Genomic DNA, 19646 nt, shown 5'->3' with positions numbered 1-19646 from the left:
AGAACTACATTTGTTTTATAAATTCAATAGCCCAAGATGATTAGAATTTTCCTTCCAATATAAAAATCAATTTAATTTATAGTAAATGCTATTTATAATCAACATCTAAATGATATGAGATCATTTAATAAATAATATTTAAAAAATTTATCCTAAAATAATAGTTATAGCCCTCCATCCATGCATGTTAAGCAAAAACACATAATGTTTGACTTAATGAATTTAAAATATATAATTTGTTTGGAAAAATACGTTCAAATTTTTTTTTTAATTTTCGATATAATAGAAGTTTAACTGTTTCATCTTTAGCTATATTATAAATTATAATAAACTACTTTATTCCTTTTTAAAAAAGAAATTTAAGAAGGCCATATTTAATAAAAATTTTGTATAGAATGCCATTCAAAAAAATGAATGATAATATTTCGGGATATGGAGGAATTTGTTAAAATGTCAGAATGTTTTGCAGATGAATTAAAGAGTAAAATTTAAGCTTTACATTTCTATTATATGATTATCATAGAGTATAACGAAAGCGATTCTAAAATTATAACTAAAAATCTCGATGAATATTTAAACTTAGTTTCCCAAAGTGGAATACCTTAGTAATTATATTAAAAAATTATTACCCCCCTACTATATATATAAAGCTTTTCATGGTCTATGATTAAAAATCTAATTATTTCCAAGACAGAATCTGCTTTAGATTTATTTTATTTAAAATATCCCAGTATCAAAATTATTGATAGTAAATTCTTAGAAAATTTGTCTTATCAAGAAATGAGGTCTCAATTATTGAATCTTTACCAAGAACTTGATGGGTAAAACTTAGGTTAATGATTTTATTTTTACTCAAACTTAGGACTCCATTTACTATTCAAAGAATAGTTGAATTAATTATTGATCCAACCAAAAATTATAAATCAATTGATAAATTTATTAGAGGACTTGAAAAAGTTTACAACTTAATGTGAAATATATTTAATATGCTTTCTAATTATATAGAACTTATTGATTGTTTCAGTTATTGAACCAATATATCAAGAAAAGTATTAATAAGTATATGCTATCTAATTTTTAACATCTTTTCAAATATAAGATCTGAAAATGTAGATGATATAAACAAACAAATAAATTTTCCTGAAAAGTATAAGGATTTAGGTCCTATATCAAAATTATTATATGAAGATAATAAAAATAATACTCACTCAGAACAAATTATCAAACAAGATTTGGACATTAATTCATCGATATATGAAACATCCATATTTGAACAAATTACTGATGTCAAAAATATCCCAAATGAAAATTCTGAAACTTGTAAAACTAGTCCCCAAAATCATGAAATTATTTTAAGCATTGTAGAAGAAAAATTTAATGAATCAAAAACATTTAAAATAGGTTTAAAAAACATGTTTTATATTTATAAATTAGGTGTAAAGTTTGGTAATTACTATATTTTAGCTATTTAAGCTAATTCGTCTAAAAATTGGCTAAATCAAGTTTTTAGCTGAAAACTATCACACTTTGGTCTTGGGGGCTTTCTTAAAAAGTATCAACTCAAATTTGAAAAGAACCAATATAAATTAAAATGTCTTAATGTTAATGGATAGTCCTAACTATTTTATTGTTTGTAATTTTTGTGATATAATTTTAATAAAATTATAATAACTGAAAACAATATTATATATATATGAGTATCAATTAAATTATATTTAATTTTATGTGCTTACTTTAAATTTATAAATCTAAAAATAACTATTTCTTCTCTGAACAAAAAAAAATTGATTAATAATTTAGTATCTGATTTAATAGTCCTAACTTAATAGCTTCATAGAACACGTCTTGTTTTTATTGTGAAATTAAAGAATAAAAAAAAAAAATATTAATAAAAAAATAATAATAATAAAAATTTCCCCATGATTCTTCTGTTCTCGATAAAGGATACCTTACTGTGATAATCCAAGGGTTTAATGAAATTCTATAATCTAAGCATAAACTTAAGCTATTATCTGGTTTTCTTATGGGGACTAATGGTGTGGCCCATTCACTATGCACTATTGGCCGTATTATACCTTCTTATAACCATTTATTTAATTCCTTATCAATTTCTTCTATCCAAGAAAACGGTAATCTTCTTAATCCACAAAATTTAGCCTGGTAATTTTCTAATAACTTTATATCTGTTTCAACATTTTTTAGAGTACCTAATTTTTAAAAACTTCCTTGTACTTATTATATTTCTCTTCAACAGTCTCATCCTGTTCTACTTTATTCACCATTATCAGTTTTTTGATTTCAGCTGATGTTACCTCTATTAATTTAATATCTTTTCATACTTTATTCTCTGTCTCTATATCTAATCAAAATTTCTGGAGATCGATTTCTAAGTTTATCAAGAACTACATCTTGTTTTTATCTTTTATCATAGGTAACTTAATTTTATCAAAATCACTCTTTATTATATTGCTATTTGTATCATTAATTTCAAAAACTGTTTTAAAAAAATTCCACCAATTATAAATAGGACCTATCGTTTTTATGTCACACCAACCTAAAATTGGCTCGATCTTTAAAGTAGTTATCCGTAAAGTTATATCTTTATTAATTCCAGGCAACATTATCCTATAATCTAAAATTTTCACAATGCTACCATCTAATTGTTTGTCTCCTATTTTTCTTACAACAAATTCTTCTTCTTGCCAAAATTTATTGAAATCCTTTATACTCATCAGACTAATCTCCGCTCTTATATCCAATAAAAAACATATTTCTATTTCCTTAATTTTTATATTAATTCTCGGGCATATTCCTCTTTAAAAAACCTTCTAATTCTATATTTCGTACCTCTTCATCAATCATATTATTTGTTCTATATATTTCAAAATTTACACTTTATATCTCTCATCTTATCTCTACTTCTATTATTATTACATGATTTATAATTAACAAAATTAAAAAAAATTTATTAACAAAATTATCATAAAAATCAAAATTCTTTTCTAGTCAATTCTTACACCTTTCCTGTGTGTGTCCTTCTTGACCACTAAGTACATCTCATGATCAAATTATTCATTCTACATCTTATTGCTACATGACCATTCTTGCCACATCTCGCACATTTTAAATTTTTTGGTTAATTCACACTGTCACGACATGTGACCCGGCTGACCACAACTATAGCACCTTATCTGTCGGTAATTATCTATAGGTCTTGTCTTATCTTTTTCTCTTATTAAATTCCCCAATTTTTCTACTTCTTTACTATCTATTTTAATATAAGCCGTAAATCTTCCTACTGTTGTATTTAATGCAAAAACTAAAAACATCAAAACAAGAACTATTTACAAAATGTTAAAAAATTCCACATATTTATCTGTGCAATATACATTACAGAGTACTTAATAAAAATTTAATTAAAAAAAGTTTAATTATTCTACTGACATTAAACGAATATATATAAACTATAATTATTAATAATACCCTATAACATAAATATTTCATTGATTTATAATATTTTTTACCTTAAATTTTCCTTTGTGAACTTTTCCTACCTGGTTCAATTTTATTTTATATTTTCCTCTCTCTGGCACCACTTTTAAGAGTCGTGGGTGTTAGAGAAGGACTACGAGGTTGAGAATAATTGATTTATTTAAAGATAATATATAATGAATTAATGTAAAATACAATCGATTAATAAAATTATTTTAAATTAACAATTTCTTATATAAGAAAATTATATTAATATTTTCTGATTTTTTTCATGCTTTATATATCTATGCATAAAATAGAATCTTTTCAATTTGAATAATAATATTACAAAATATAATTTCTATACTTGTTGTTCATATAATTATGATACATTTCTTAATTTTGAATGATCATCCATGTTTTAACTTATTTCATATCAAGTATATTTTCTTTTTTGCTTAAATATTAAAAATAATCATTTGCATAATGCAACACATATAAAACATTTATAAAAAAATTAATATAGCAATATGATTAAAAATTGTTAACACAATTATTTAATAATTATAAACTTAATATATATATTAAGGATGTACCGATACCACTTTTTGGAGGCTGACCCGACATTTCTTCTATAAAATTAATATCGGACGATTACTGATCCGTTATTATATCTGATTTTGTATTCTTTAAACATGCATCATTTTAATTTTTAATTAATGTTGCAAAATTGCTCCATTTGACGGCTAACTCAGTATTTTATCCAGATTTTACACAAACCTGAAGATTTCGCTTATAGATGGCACAAAGATTTGGACATTTATTAACTAAATCTTGAGGCTTAGGCAATATTTTTCTGGCTAAAATATTTGAGTTAACCGCTTTTAAAAATTTGTTTAAATGGACCGATTTTTTTTCACTATATACATCTACTCATCTCATATACTTTTTAATTGTATGACATCTATAATTTAATTATACACCATAACATAAGTAACATAAACATATTATAATGATCAGTTATAGTTTATATTCAAGAATCTAAAAGCATATAAAATATTTTTATTGATGAATCACTTATTTAATAATAACATAAATCTATTTACATAATAATTAATAAACAAATCTATTATGTAATTAAAAATAATTTTTTTTTAAATTAAGACGCCATTTTATCGGGTCCAAAAATTTTATACTATTGACCGATAACCGATATTTTAAAATGGAAGAAATATTGGCCCGATCAGAATAAAAAATATGGGTACATCCCTAGTCTTATCCTTAGATTATATTTTCGTGATATCTTTCCTTAATATTAGAAAAAAATTATCAATTTATGAAAGAATAAGATTTAGATTTGTAATAATATTATATAAGAATGAAACTTAGATTAGAAAAACTTAAAAAATAATATTCTAAATTTTAAATTGAAAATAACATATTTTTTTAATAAAAAATTATCATAAAGTTTTATTTGTTAAAAAAAATTGAGTAAATTATTCAATTATTTTTTTCTAATCTTAGCTTTATATATTGTATTTCACAATAAAAATAAATTATCATTTAAAAGATTTAAAAAATAGATGGCGTTAATAAATCACATGGTTAATAATGACAAAATTTTTTAACATGATATTTTCCTCGGACGAACGATAGTTTTATTAATTCTGACTTCAGCTGACGTAATTTATGTCCTATTTTTAATTTTATATAAAAGACTGATTGCTGAAAAAATAGAATTATTACCTACCTAATTGACTATATACTTAATATAATTAAACGTCTATATATCGAAATAATTTTTGTTTACATATTTACTTTTCCTTATTGATTGGAACGCTTTTTAAGCGATTGAAACTTTTCCTATGAATTTTTTAAAAAGGAACTTTTTAAAACAAATACCATTTTCAAATTAATTAAGAATATTTTCCGAGTATCGTATCGCCGGGGTGGCCTAATGGGTAAGATGTAGGCTTGGAAACACGAGCATGAACAAGGACGCGGGTTCAATCCTGGTAAGAACCATAAAAACTTTCAAGTTTTTCTTCGATGACTGATGTGTAAAGACATATGGTATGATGAATTTCGGAGCTTAGAGATGACACCCCGGTCACCGACAGGCCTGGACAGCCGGGTGCTAAGGATACCTGTCCAATAAACAAAATGAAGGACACAAATGAAAATATGAATATGAAAGCTAGGGCGTTCCCTCCATGCGACGCGCAGGGTGTAGACCTCCATCCTGTGAAAAATAAAGTAAAGGTCAAAGCAAAGAAGACAAGACTGGCAAGTTTGAATATTGGGACGCTTAAAGGTAAGACGAGAGAATTGGCATCAATGTTGAACAGGAGAAAAGTTGATATAGCGTGCATACAAGAGACGAAATGGAAAGGACAGAAGACTTTGATGATTGGAGATGGGTATAAATTGTACTATAATGGACTTGTTAGCAATAGGAACGGTGTCGGCATCATCCTCAGTCAAGATCTAACCTCCTCAGTTGTAGAAGTCAACAGGATCTCTGATAGACTAATGAAGATAAAACTCTGCATTGGTCAATCAATACTACACATCCTATCAGTATATGCTCCTCAAACGGGTTGCAAGGAAGAAGAGAAAGATGACTTTAGAGCTATCCTTGATGAAGCCGTAATGGAAATCCCTAAGGATGACCTAGTCATAATTGGTGGTGACTTAAATGCGCATGTGGGGAAAGCAAGAGATAGCTACAAAAGGCATCATGGTGGTTTTGGATACGGAGAAAGAAATGATGAAGGAGAGCACGTACTGAAATTTGCGCAAGCCTTCGACCTTGCCTTAACCAACACCTACTATAGGAAAAAAGATAGTCATTTAATAACATATGAAAGTGGTACTAGGAAAACACAGATAGATTACATGCTAATCTCTCGCAGAAGATTAAAAGATGTAATAGACTGCAAAGTCATCCCAGGAGAAGATATCGCCGCGCAACACAAGCTACTAATCATGGATTTACAAATCTCAAATAAATCCACTCAAAATAAAATAAAACTGGAACCATGCATCAAATGGGGCAAATTAAAAACAATGACAGATGCCTTTGCAATCAATGCAAACATTGAAACAATAAATTGCTCACAAGTCAGTGAAAAAATATGGACAGACCTTTCATCCAGATTAATAGACACTGCAAAATCGACGCTAGGCTTGACAAGAGGTGGCAACAAATCACACAAAGAACTATGGTGGTGGAATCAAGAGGTACAAACCACTATACAGGAGAAAAAAGCCCTTTATAAAATATGGTACAAATCCAAAAATGCAGATGACAAGTCAAGATACAAAAAATCCAAGAGATTAGCTACAAAGGCGGTGGCTAGGGCCAAATCTATGGCATACGATGACATGTACGAAGATCTACATACCAAAGAAGGGCAAAATAAAATATACAGATTAGCCAAACAGCGAGAAAAGAACTCTAGGGATATAAACGGAGCTCCGAAAGTAATCAAAAATAAAGATGGGAAATTGATAATAAAGGAAAAAGAAATAATGAATAGATGGAAAGAATATTTTCAGGAGCTTCTCAACTTTAATTCCCACATATTGCATCTCGACGAACACTCCCCTTGTCAGAACCTTGTACAACCTATAACAGAACAAGAAATAATCACATGCCTCAAGCATATGAAAAACAACAAAGCTAGGGGTCCAGACGATATTCCAATAGAAAGCCTTAAAGCACTAGGAGATGATGGAATACATCTCCTCACAAATCTGTACAATAAAATACTTGGAAATGAAGAGGTCCCCCAAAAATGGAGGCAGAGCTATCTAGTTCCTATCTTCAAAAATAAAGGGGATCCACACAATTGTCAAAATTACAGGGGCATAAAACTAATGTCACACTGTCTAAAACTATACGAAAAAATAATAGAAAAAAGATTAAGAGATATAATCGAAATAGGAGAGACACAGTTTGGCTTTATGCCTGGAAGATCAACAACCGATGCTATCCATGCAATTAGGCAAATGAGTGAAAAATACAGGGAAAAGAACAAAAAGCTACACATGGTCTTTCTCGATCTAGAAAAGGCCTTTGATAGAATCCCAAGAAAACTTATCTGGTGGGCGCTACGCCACAAAAAAGTTCCCGAAAAATATATAAGAATAATAGAGGATATGTATATGGGACATACAACAATGGTCCGTAGCACAACAGGTACTTCAGCAGGCTTTACAATAGCCGAAGGAGTTCATCAAGGGTCGGCTCTCAGCCCACTTCTCTTCATTACAGTAATAGATGTATTAGCACAGTCTATACCTCAAACAGTCCCGTGGAATATGATATTTGCAGATGATATTGTGATACTTGCCGAATCCAAGGATGAAATGAAAGAAAGGTTAGTGAATTGGATAAATATCCTAGAAACGCACGGATTAAAAGTAAATAGAGAAAAGACGGAGTATATGGTGATAGGAGGAGATGAAACGGAGAGTATTGATATAAATGATTGGCAGATATCCGCAATTGAAAGCTGCAAATATTTGGGCTCCACTATACAAACAAACGGCACAATAGAAAAAGAGATAAAGAATAAGATTAATCAAGGGTGGTTAAAGTGGAGATCTTTATCTGGAGTGCTATTTGACAAAAGAATCCCACACAAATTAAAGGGAAAAATTTACAGTTCCATAGTACAACCAACTATTCTATATAGTTCGGAAACATGGCCAACCAAAGAATCAGACGAGAGAAGTCTACAAACTATGGAGATGAGAATGCTGAGGATGATTGCTGGGGTAACAAGAAAGGATAAGGTGCGCAGTACAAGAATACTAAATAGTTTAAAGGTAGTGCCCATTAAGACTAAGTTAATGGTAAACAGACTTAGGTGGTATGGGCACACAATGAGAAGGCCTATGAACTACATAGGAAATAAAGTTGAAAGATTGGAAGTGATGGGCAAACGTAAAAGAGGAAGGCCAAAACTTCAATGGGGCCATAAAGTTAGAGCCAATATAAAGAAGTATAAAATAGATAAAAGAGATTGTACGAATAACATAAAGTGGAGAGAGATGTTGAAGGAGCTTACCACCAGAAAAGGTGAAAGCTAAAGAGAAAAAAAAAAAAAAAAAAAAAAAAAATTTCCGAGTATCGTATGTTAGAAATCGCTGGGTCAGGTGCGCACAAATTAAACGTTGCAACGCAGCGTTCAAAATGCAAACAATGCATTTTAAATGCCTTCGTTCAAGTTGAGCACATTTCCGTTTTTCATTTTAAATTATTTTTTAAAAGACAAACTTGCTTGCGTTTTTTAAAACTTTTTAAATTTTGAAGTGATAAAATTCTTTTAAATTGTAAGAATAAATAATTATTATCAAATGATATAACTATTTTTAGGACATGAAACGATGAAATTTCCGAAAGGTTTGCAGAAATGCTGAACTCTTTTTCATGAGAAACTTCAAGTATCAGCTGAATAAGGAGGAAACCTAATAAATTAAATATTCATGTTATTTATTTTATTGGTAAGTTGATAATAACTACTTGGAAAATAAAGAGTTAGGCTGTGCCAATCCTCAAATTCTGTTCTGATTACTACAAAGCCTATCCAATATTGATCCAAAATTTATATTGATTTTACTTACCATCTATATTTGAATAAATCCCACAAAATATTTTACTATTCATAAAAAATTATTTATTTTCAAAAAGTTAATTACCTTGTATAAAATATTAGAAATGTTAATTTTCATGTGGAACTCTCAACAACAAAAAAATTTAAAATACTGAATGAATTTAATAGGTTAATAAATGTTTTGGAAGAAAGTCCATCTGTAAAGCTAATTTATTTATATTTTATTTAGGCATTTTTTGAATAGCCTTGTAGAAGAGGCTGAATCCTTAAGCTATGAGAAGCAATTTCTGTTTAAAACAGAGGTTATGAAATATTTATATTATCTCAAGACAAATGATATATCATCAGAACCTATATCATCACAACCTGACAATGATTCTCCATTAAACATTTTTAATAAAAAATGTATTGTATGTATTTTGTATATTTTTAATAATTTTTTAATAAATGATGTTGTAAGATATTAAAATTGATATTATTTTAAGTTTGAGGTTCATTCCTCAAGATTTTAATTCCTTAATATTCAATCTATTTATTTATATCATTTAATAACATAATTGTCTATAAAATTTAAATATGTAACACACAATTTAATATAAAATATTTTCATAAATAAATTTAATAATTTATAAAATTTTTATATTTGTCTCTAATAATTTTTGATTCCATTGAAGTAGAATTATTTTCTCTGCTAGGTAAGAAAGGTCTTGTAGTGAGGTTTATCATTGTTGTATCTAATTTGAACTATTAATATATTTTTAATATATAATAAAATTAATATAATGTAACCTTGATATAAAGAGCTATTTCTAAATACTCTACCATCACTCTGCTTTCCATATGCTCCCACATCTATATAAATCAATTTCCTGTTAATGTCTGTTAGGGCTAACAGGTTAATTGAAAATCTATGCTTGCAGTTAAAAAATCGTGAGCCACTATTAAGAGGGCTCTTGATATAGATATGTTTTCCATCTATAGTCCCAAAACAATTTGGAAATCCTGATTGAAGCAGGAATTCCTGGGAAAACTAAAGATAAGTAAATATTAATCTTGATTTATTATAATAAATTTACTCTTTCCCAAACATTTTTATTAGGCCTAGGCATGTGAATATGTACAGCAGCATTATAATTGCTGTGCACACTGATTTCACAATATAATCTATACAGGATTTTGAAATCCTTGAGCTATAAGCAAATTGTGCAAATTATACACCATAAATACCTATTATATAAATAATAAATTTTATTTTACCTCATCTTGTATAATTATAAAATTGAAAATGTTGTTAAATCGCCTTTATTATTAATATATTCAGAAAAAAGATTTCTTTTAACATATATTTGAGATGTCTTGCTCCACTTCCTTTCTATATTTTTTTAAGGAAATATAAGGCAAGTAATTTTTTTTGTTTTAAATTTAAAGGTTTCATATTAAACTTAACGCATCAATTTAAACAAGGCTGTCTTTACGTTTTTATATATGCGTTTTGAAACTCTGCGTTGCAACGTTCAATTTGTGCGCACTCTATAAAATTATTTGATTTTATTTATAAAAACAAGACCTCATATGCATATATCGTTTATTTTGAGTAGTTATAACAATTAAATTCGGGCCGATAAATTTTTTCAAAAAATTTTTCTGGTTCGGGCCAGGTAAAACTTTTTAAAATACATTTCGGGCCGGGCTTGAAAAATTAGGCCCGATGCAGATCACTATCTTATGTGTCTTAATCGTTCTTAGCGCGTTTCACAATCCACGCCACAACTATTTTTTTTTTCTATATACCTACATATTGTCGTTGAAGGAATATTCTTTTTTCATATTCCTAAAATTATTTAGCCATAATATAGCTATTCCGGTGGTTGAAAAAATATTTTCGACGCAGCTCCTGGTAAGACCCATAATAGAATAGGATATATTAATTCGAACTAGGGCTGTGCCGATCTACAAGTTTTTACCGATCCGGTTTATACTGATTGTATTTACCATCTTATCTTTGAACCAATGCCATAAAAATATCAATATTTCCGATAGGGATGTACCGATATTTTTTATCGGATCGGGCCGATATTTCGCTTATTATAAAATATTGGTTATCGGCCAATATTATAAAATTTGCCTATCCTATCCGATATAAAATGGCGTCCTTAACAAAAATAAAATGTTATAAATTTTTAAAAAAAAGTTATATCTTAAATCATTTATTTTTATAAATAAAATCGAAATCCTTATTTTTTAATAATAATAATTAATTAATAAACATTCTGCCATATTGTTATTTTTTTGCGCATTCTCTTTATAAAAGTGTGCGATAATCTCTTCAGAATCTGTTTTTATCGAAGATGGTGATATTGACAGTTACCATCGCCGCAGGCTGAATATTATTTTAAATATTTATTTAAATGTCATAATATATTTATTTATTACTTATTAATAGATTAATGTTGTTACTTAGTGTTGCGTAATCGGCTAATTTTAGCCGACTAAAAACGGCTTAGCCGAGATTTTAGGTGGAAAAATCGGCTAAGCCTAATTAGGTATAGCCTAAAAATCGGCTAAGCCTAATTAGGCTAAGCCTAAAAATCGGCTAAACCTAATTAGGCTAAGCTTAAAAATCGGCTAAACCTAATTAGGCTAAGCCTAAAAATCGGCTAAGCCTAAAAATTGGCTAAGCCTAAAAATTGGCTAAGCCTAAAAATGGGCTAAGCCTAAAAATTGGCTAAAATAAATTATTCAAAATTCTGCATCGATGCTTAGCATTAATTATTATTTATTTATTTTAGTAAAATAATTTATTTTATTTATATTTAATGTAAATATTTTATTATTATCAACAAATAAACATGATAGGATTTAATATTTTTTATTTATATTATTATATTTTGAAATGAAAATAAATTTATTTATTTGATGTTTTTTAATAAAAAAAAATAATATGCTGCTATATTGTAAAAATGTAATATTCTTTAAATATAATTTATTAGTGATTTTCACAATCTTCTTTGTAAATACATCTTTTATTGAGGAATTATATTGTAAATTTTATTAGATAAATACACAATCTTTTAGGTGAAATCTTTTATCATTTTTTTAAAATTATCTATTTATTATTAAATGAGGTGGATTTTATGAAACTTTTTTGATGTTATTTTATATGATCTTTTTAAGGATAATATTTTAATGTGACAATTGTCATAATCGTTCTTTTATAAGTTTTTTGAATTTTTTTGAAGAAAGTATGTTAAAATAAGTATTAATAACATGTGTAAATACAAATTTAATGAAGATGTACCAATGAAAAGTGACAATTGTCATAATGGTTAATTTTAAAGTTTTTTGAATTTTTTTGACGAAAATTTGTTAAAATAATTATTAATAACATGTGTAAATATAAATTTAGTGAAGATGTACCATAGAAAAGTGACAATTGTCATAATCGTTATTTTTAAAGTTTTTCGAATTTTTTTGACGAAAATAAATAAGAATTAATAACATGTGTAAATATAAATTTAGTGAAGATGTACCAATGAAAAGTGACAATTGTCATAATAGTTAATATTAAAGTTTTTTGAATTTTTTTGACGAAAATTTGTTAAAATAAGTATTAATAACATGTGTAAATATAAATTTAGTGAAGATGTACCATAGAAAAGTGACAATTGTCATAATCGTTATTTTTAAAGTTTTTCGAATTTTTTTGACGAAAATATGTTAAAATAAGAATTAATAACATGTGTAAATATAAATTTAGTGATGTACCAATGAAAAGTGACAATTGTCATAATGGTTAATTTTAAAGTTTTTTGAATTTTTTTGACGAAAATTTGTTAAAATAAGTATTAATAACATGTGTAAATATAAATTTAGTGAAGATGTACCATAGAAAAGTGACAATTGTCATAATCGTTATTTTTAAAGTTTTTCGAATTTTTTTGACGAAAATATGTTAAAATAAGAATTAATAACATGTGTAAATATAAATTTAGTGAAGATGTACCAATGAAAAGTGACAATTGTCATAATGATTAATTTTAAAGTTTTTTGAATTTTTTTGACGAAAATTTGTTAAAATAAGTATTAAAAACATGTGTAAATATAAATTTAGTGAAGATGTACCATAGAAAAGTGACAATTGTTATAATCGTTATTTTTAAAGTTTTTCGAATTTTTTTGACGAAAATATGTTAAAATAAGAATTAATAACATGTGTAAATATAAATTTAGTGAAGATGTACCAATGAAAAGTGACAATTGTCATAATGGTTAATTTTAAAGTTTTTTGAATTTTTTTGACGAAAATATGTTAAAATAAGAATTAATAACATGTGTAAATATAAATTTAGTGAAGATGTACCAATGAAAAGTGACAATTGTCATAATGGTTAATTTTAAAGTTTTTTGAATTTTTTTGACGAAAATTTGTTAAAATAAGTATTAATAACATGTGTAAATATAAATTTAGTGAAGATGTACCATAGAAAAGTGACAATTGTCATAATCGTTATTTTTAAAGTTTTTTGAATTTTTTTGACGAAAATATGTTAAAATAAGTATTAATATTATGTCTAAATATAAATTTAGTGAAGATGTACCATAGAAAAGTGACAATTGTCATAATCGTTATTTTTAAAGTTTTTTGAATTTTTTTGACGAAAATATGTTAAAATAAGTATTAATAACATGTGTAAATATAAATTTAGTGAAGATGTACCATAGAAAAGTGACAATTGTCATAATGGTTAATTTTAAAGTTTTTTGACGAAAATTTGTTAAAATAAGTATTAATAACATGTGTAAATATAAATTTAGTGAAGATGTACCATAGAAAAGTGACAATTGTCATAATCGTTATTTTTAAATTTTTTTGAATTTTTTTGACGAAAATATGTTAAAATAAGTATTAATAACATGTGTAAATATAAATTTAGTGAAGATGTACCAATGAAAAGTGACAATTGTCATAATCGCTATTTTTAAAGTTTTTTGAATTTTTTTGACGAAAATATGTTAAAATAAGTATTAATAACATGTGTAAATATAAATTTAGTGAAGATGTACCATAGAAAAGTGACAATTATTTTAACATATTTTCGTCAAAAAAATTCAAAAAACTTTAAAAATAACGATTATGACAATTGTCACTTTTCATTGTCTTCACTAATTTATATTTACACATGTTATTAATACTTATTTTAACATATTTTCGTCAAAAAACTTTAAAAATAACCATTATGACAATGTCAATTTTCTATGGTACATCTTCACTAAATTTTATTTAAACATGTTATCAATACTTATTTTAACATATTTTCTTCAAAAAAATTCAAAAAACTTATAAAATAACGATTATGACAATTGTCACTTTTCTATGGTACATCTTCACTAAATTTATATTTACACATGTTATTAATACTTATTTTAACCTATTTTCTTCAAAAAAATTCAAAAAACGTATAAAATAACGATTATGACAATTGTCACTTTTCTATGGTACATCTTCACTAAATTTTTATTTAAACATGTTTTTAATACTTATTTTAACATATTTTCTTCAAAAAAATTCAAAAAACGTATAAAATAACGATTATGACAATTGTCACTTTTCTATGGTACATCTTCACTAAATTTATATTTACACATGTTATTAATACTTATTTTAACAAATTTTCTTCAAAAAAATTCCAAAATCTTATAAAATAACGATTATGATAATTGTCACTTTTCTATGGTACATCTTCACTAAATTTTTATTTAAACATGTTTTTACTACTTATTTTAACCTATTTTCTTCAAAAAAATTCAAAAAACGTATAAAATAACGATTATGACAATTGTCACTTTTCTATGGTACATCTTCACTAAATTTTTATTTAAACATGTTTTTAATACTTATTTTAACATATTTTCTTCAAAAAAATTCAAAAAACGTATAAAATAACGATTATGACAATTGTCACTTTTCTTTGGTACATCTTCACTAAATTTATATTTACACATGTTATTAATACTTTTTTTAACCTATTTTCTTCAAAAAAATTCAAAAAACTTATAAAATAACGATTATGACAATTGTCACATTAAAATATTATCCTTAAAAAGATCATATAAAATCATCAAAAAAGTTTCATAAAATCCACCTCATTTAATAAAAAATAGATAATTTTAAATGATAAAAAAATTATAAAAGATTTCACCTAAAAGATTGTTTATTTATCTAATAAAATTTACAATATAATTCCTCAATAAAAGATGTATTTATAAAGAAGATTGTAAAAATCACTAATAAATTATATTAAAAAGAATATTACAATTTTACAATATAGCAGCATATTATTTTTTTTATTAAAATAACATCAAATAAATAAATTTATTTTCATTTCAAAATAAAATAATATAAATAAAAAATATTAAATCATATCATGTTTATTTGTTGATAATAATAAAATATTTACATTAAATATAAATAAAATAAATTATTTTACTAAAATAAATAAATAATAATTAATACTAAGCATCGATGCAGAATTTTGACTAATTTAATTTTAGCAGATATATATAGGCTTAGCCAATTTTTAGGCTTAACCTAATTAGGCTTAGCCGATTTTTAGTTTTAGCCGATTTTTAGGCTTACTTAATTAGGCTTAGCCTATAGGCTTAGCCTAATTAGGCTTAGCCGATTTTTAGGCTTAGCCTTATTAGGCTTAGGCGTAGTTTTTAGCCGATTACGCAACACTATTGTTACTTATATAAAATTTATAATAAAAATATTTTATATACTTTTAGGCAATAGAATTGAATATAAACTATAACTGATCATTATAATATATTTAAATGACATAAGTTATGGTATAATTAAATTATAGATGTTATACTAATAAAAAGTATATTACAAATTAAAACCATTCGTATCTTTACAGAATACAAAATTAGATATGATATCGGTTCGGTTATCGGCAGATATCAATTTAATATCTGGAATATCGGATCTGATCGGCCTTCAAAAGTGGTATCGGTACACTCCTAATTTTCGATTTAAAATTTAAAGAAAACTAAATCTTGATTTTAACCAAAATTTTATTTCATAAGCCTTAAAATTTCGCCAATAAAATTTCAAACCTTTTTGCCATCTACGCGCAATCGATAAACTTGAGTAATTTACTTTTGGCCAAAATCTTGAGTTACCCGTTTTTAAAAATTGGCTATATCGGGCCATTTATCAAAACTAGCTGAATGTGTCTCATTAGATATTTTAAAATCCTTTTCTTGTTCATAATATAACAAAAAATAGTTTATAATTTTTTTGATCATTACGTCAATTAAATTGTATTCTTTTTAGTTTCTTTCATTAATTTATTATTATGAAATTATTTATAAATAAAAAAAATTAAATATTACAAAAAATGTCGGATCGGTTTTTAAAATAAATCGGACCTATCGGATATTTAATATCGGCAATAGCCCTATTTCAAACTTTGTATTTTCTACTAGTTTAATATAATTTTATTCACCGAATCATAGGACTAATTTATTATAAGGGAACTTAATATTAAAATAATTAATTCTGGGCCGGGCCAATATTTTATTATGATGAGGTCCTTAGGCTTATGGCTCTAATAATCATTGCTTATCACAAGTAAAAGTTCGTATTCTTATTTTTAATATAATTCTTTATAATAATTTTAAAGAAATGATGGACGTAGAAAATAATTCCAAAATCGGCGATAACATCGAATCCAACATCGACGAGAATATTGAAAAAGAAATCCATGTTTCCGAACCAATTGTTAAAAAATCTAAAACTGAAGACTCTGTGATTGATTAATATTTAAATTTTAATATATAATATTATACTGCTATATAAACTTTATAAAAAATAAATTTTTAAATTATACCTATATTTTATATTGTAAAAACTAATTCTATCCAAAAAAAATTTTCATTCATGTACAGGATTATACTCAAAAATAATGATAAAAAGGTTATCTCTATTACACAAATTTGAATATAACTAAAAATCTAATTTTATTTAATTAAATTATAGAAATATATACTTTTTTGGAATTAGTAAATGTAATTAATTCATTTTTAAAAAGGAATTGGTAATAATAATTAATTATATTTTTTAAACCTGTAAATTGGTAATTACAACATTCTTAAATTTTTTTGAAGCCAACGATTAATAATTTCAATTATTATCATTTTTGAAGGGAGAATAATAAGGTTAGACAAAATGATTTTGAGTTATTAATAATATCTGAGGCTGTTATGTTTCGATAAAAAAATCTTAATGTAAAAGTCAGCTAGAATACCTTAATATACCATGCTTGATAATTTATTTATAATTTGAGACTTCTACCACAAATCTTATCAATGATATTGAAGGAATGGTTATTATGAAAGAGATCGAATAAAGTTTTCCACAAAAGGTGGAAAAAAATAACGCATTGGGTGGGACGTTAACCTTATATTAATTATAAAAATTTTGAAGATTTAATATAGCTGTTATTTATATATCCAGTATTTTATTTGTATCAGTATTTTTTCATTATGATAACAAAAATCAGTATTTTATTAATTTTATCACTATAATATGTAAGGATTCAGAAAAATATTTAAAGCCCATGACCCTCTAATCGTTATAAATTCAATTGTGCCACTAAGAATTGCTCGTTTCCATCAAACTGGATATTAAATAAAAGAGAATGAGGAACTCTTTAGTCATTTATGGGTCAACCAAAAATAACCCTTTGGGCTGATTAAAATTGGATTGGACAAAGAACACTGCCCACACCGATCAATTGCATATAAGTGGTTTAATAAATGAGATATTATTTTTCTAAATTACTCATTTTTAGATTAAATAGAAAAAATATTAAATTATTTTATAACCATCTTTATGCCTACAAAAATACGAATCAAATCGAGTATTTGCATTTTTTATTGCATCTCAATAATTATAACATTTCTATACTGTCATCCCCAAGTCTAGAGCAACGATCAGTAAGTATAAGCTATGACTATAGAATCGTTCAACACTAATATCCAATGCGGTATTAAATTACATATACATATTTTTTATATAAGAAAAATCAAAAATATTTATTAAATTTTTTTATAAAAAAAATATATCTAAAACATTTTCATTAATTATTTCAAAAAAATCATCCATAGTAGGTTGCGTTTTTGATCTGGCTAGGGTCAGTATTAAATTATTATAGTATTAGAAATCAGAGAAGATGCCAAATGGCCAGACCACCACCCTTTAACTTTTTTGAACCATTTTCTCTCAAAATTGGTTAAAATGTGAAAGGATTGAAATAATTATTTTTTAGCATTTTTTGATAAAATTAATAAATAGATGAATGGTTAATTTTACGATGTTTAACATTCAGGTAATTATTTATAAAATATCATTAAATAGATGAGTCTGATAAAATAAAATGTTAATATTAAGTATTATTGTAATAATTAATTTATAATATAATTCTTGAATAATATCTTATGGCCAGTTGAAACACATGTTTTGACTGGGCTAGAAAATCAACTTTTTAATAAACTTATCTAGCTCAAAAACTATTATAAGTACAGCTTTGATTCATTTATTTTAAAGATTAGGGATAGGGCTACACATTTTAAACCGCTAAAAATTGGGAATCTAGCTTATTTCTCCTATAAATTTTTAAAAGTAATTATGAAAATAATTATAATAGTTGTATTTAAATTGAGTTTTAATAAAATCTCTAAAAGTGGAGGAAATATTAACATTGTTCCCAGAATTGGGAACAACATTTGGGAATATTGATATATTCCTCATTTTTACAGATTTTTTAAAAAACTTGATTTAACAAGTGTTTACCTCCCTAGCATCTATTAATATTTATTTCAAATTTACTTTTGAAATTTTCTAGGAGATGCGAGATTCCCAATTTTTTATATTTCTAGCGATTTTATTTTAGCAATTTAATGGGATCCATATTTGTTAGATATATTACTTTTAAATGTTTACTCGTTGAAGCTGCTAGTCATGTTTGATGATAAAACCTTCCGGTACATCTTACGGTGAAATTTATATCCTGTGTTAATATTTTTATCGAGATTCAAATATTTTGCGAATTCATTATTTTTCAGGAAAATTACTTAGTCGATATGATCCTTAGTAAAATTATCTTCAATCTCTATCGTCGCCATTTTAAATTATTTTGAAAACTAGGTTTATAATGCAGATTTTTAAATATAAATTAAATAAAAAATTATGATTTTAGATTTAATTATAAATATATTTTAATAATTTTTATGTGTATTTATTATATAAAATTGAAAGTAGCGAGCTACCGCTATCGTTATTTTTTCTTAATAGTAGTGCGCTATTTTAACAACACTAGTGGGCATAACCCGTCCCTATTTCAAAAATATTATATCTTACCCAAAAAACTAATGATTAGATATTTTATTTAATGTTAAAATCAAATATTTATGAGAATTTTCGTAGTGTTGAAAATACACAAAATTGCCTAAATATTATATTTTTATTATAAAAATCTTTAA

The 19646-nt window shown here is 25.6% G+C and overlaps 1 protein-coding gene across 1 annotated transcript; it reads left to right on the top strand.

Annotated features, from left to right (window-relative positions):
• The first annotated feature begins 404 nt into the window (after positions 1-404).
• On the top strand, positions 405-17072 carry LOC135924820 (serine/threonine-protein phosphatase 4 regulatory subunit 2-like). Its single transcript, XM_065459942.1, has 7 exons — positions 405-481; positions 524-605; positions 651-821; positions 863-956; positions 1006-1049; positions 1100-1401; positions 16787-17072. Exons 1-7 carry the CDS (start codon positions 415-417, stop codon positions 16921-16923), a joined length of 897 nt encoding a protein of 298 aa, XP_065316014.1. The 5' UTR covers positions 405-414; the 3' UTR covers positions 16924-17072.
• Positions 17073-19646: the final 2574 nt, after the last annotated feature.

The sequence above is a fragment of the Gordionus sp. m RMFG-2023 genome, chromosome 2 (genome assembly GCF_954871325.1).
Source record: "Gordionus sp. m RMFG-2023 chromosome 2, tfGorSpeb1-WG-v2, whole genome shotgun sequence".
Lineage (NCBI taxonomy): Eukaryota > Metazoa > Nematomorpha > Gordioida > Chordodea > Parachordodidae > Gordionus > Gordionus sp. m RMFG-2023.
This window is presented reverse-complemented; position numbering and strand designations above follow the sequence as displayed.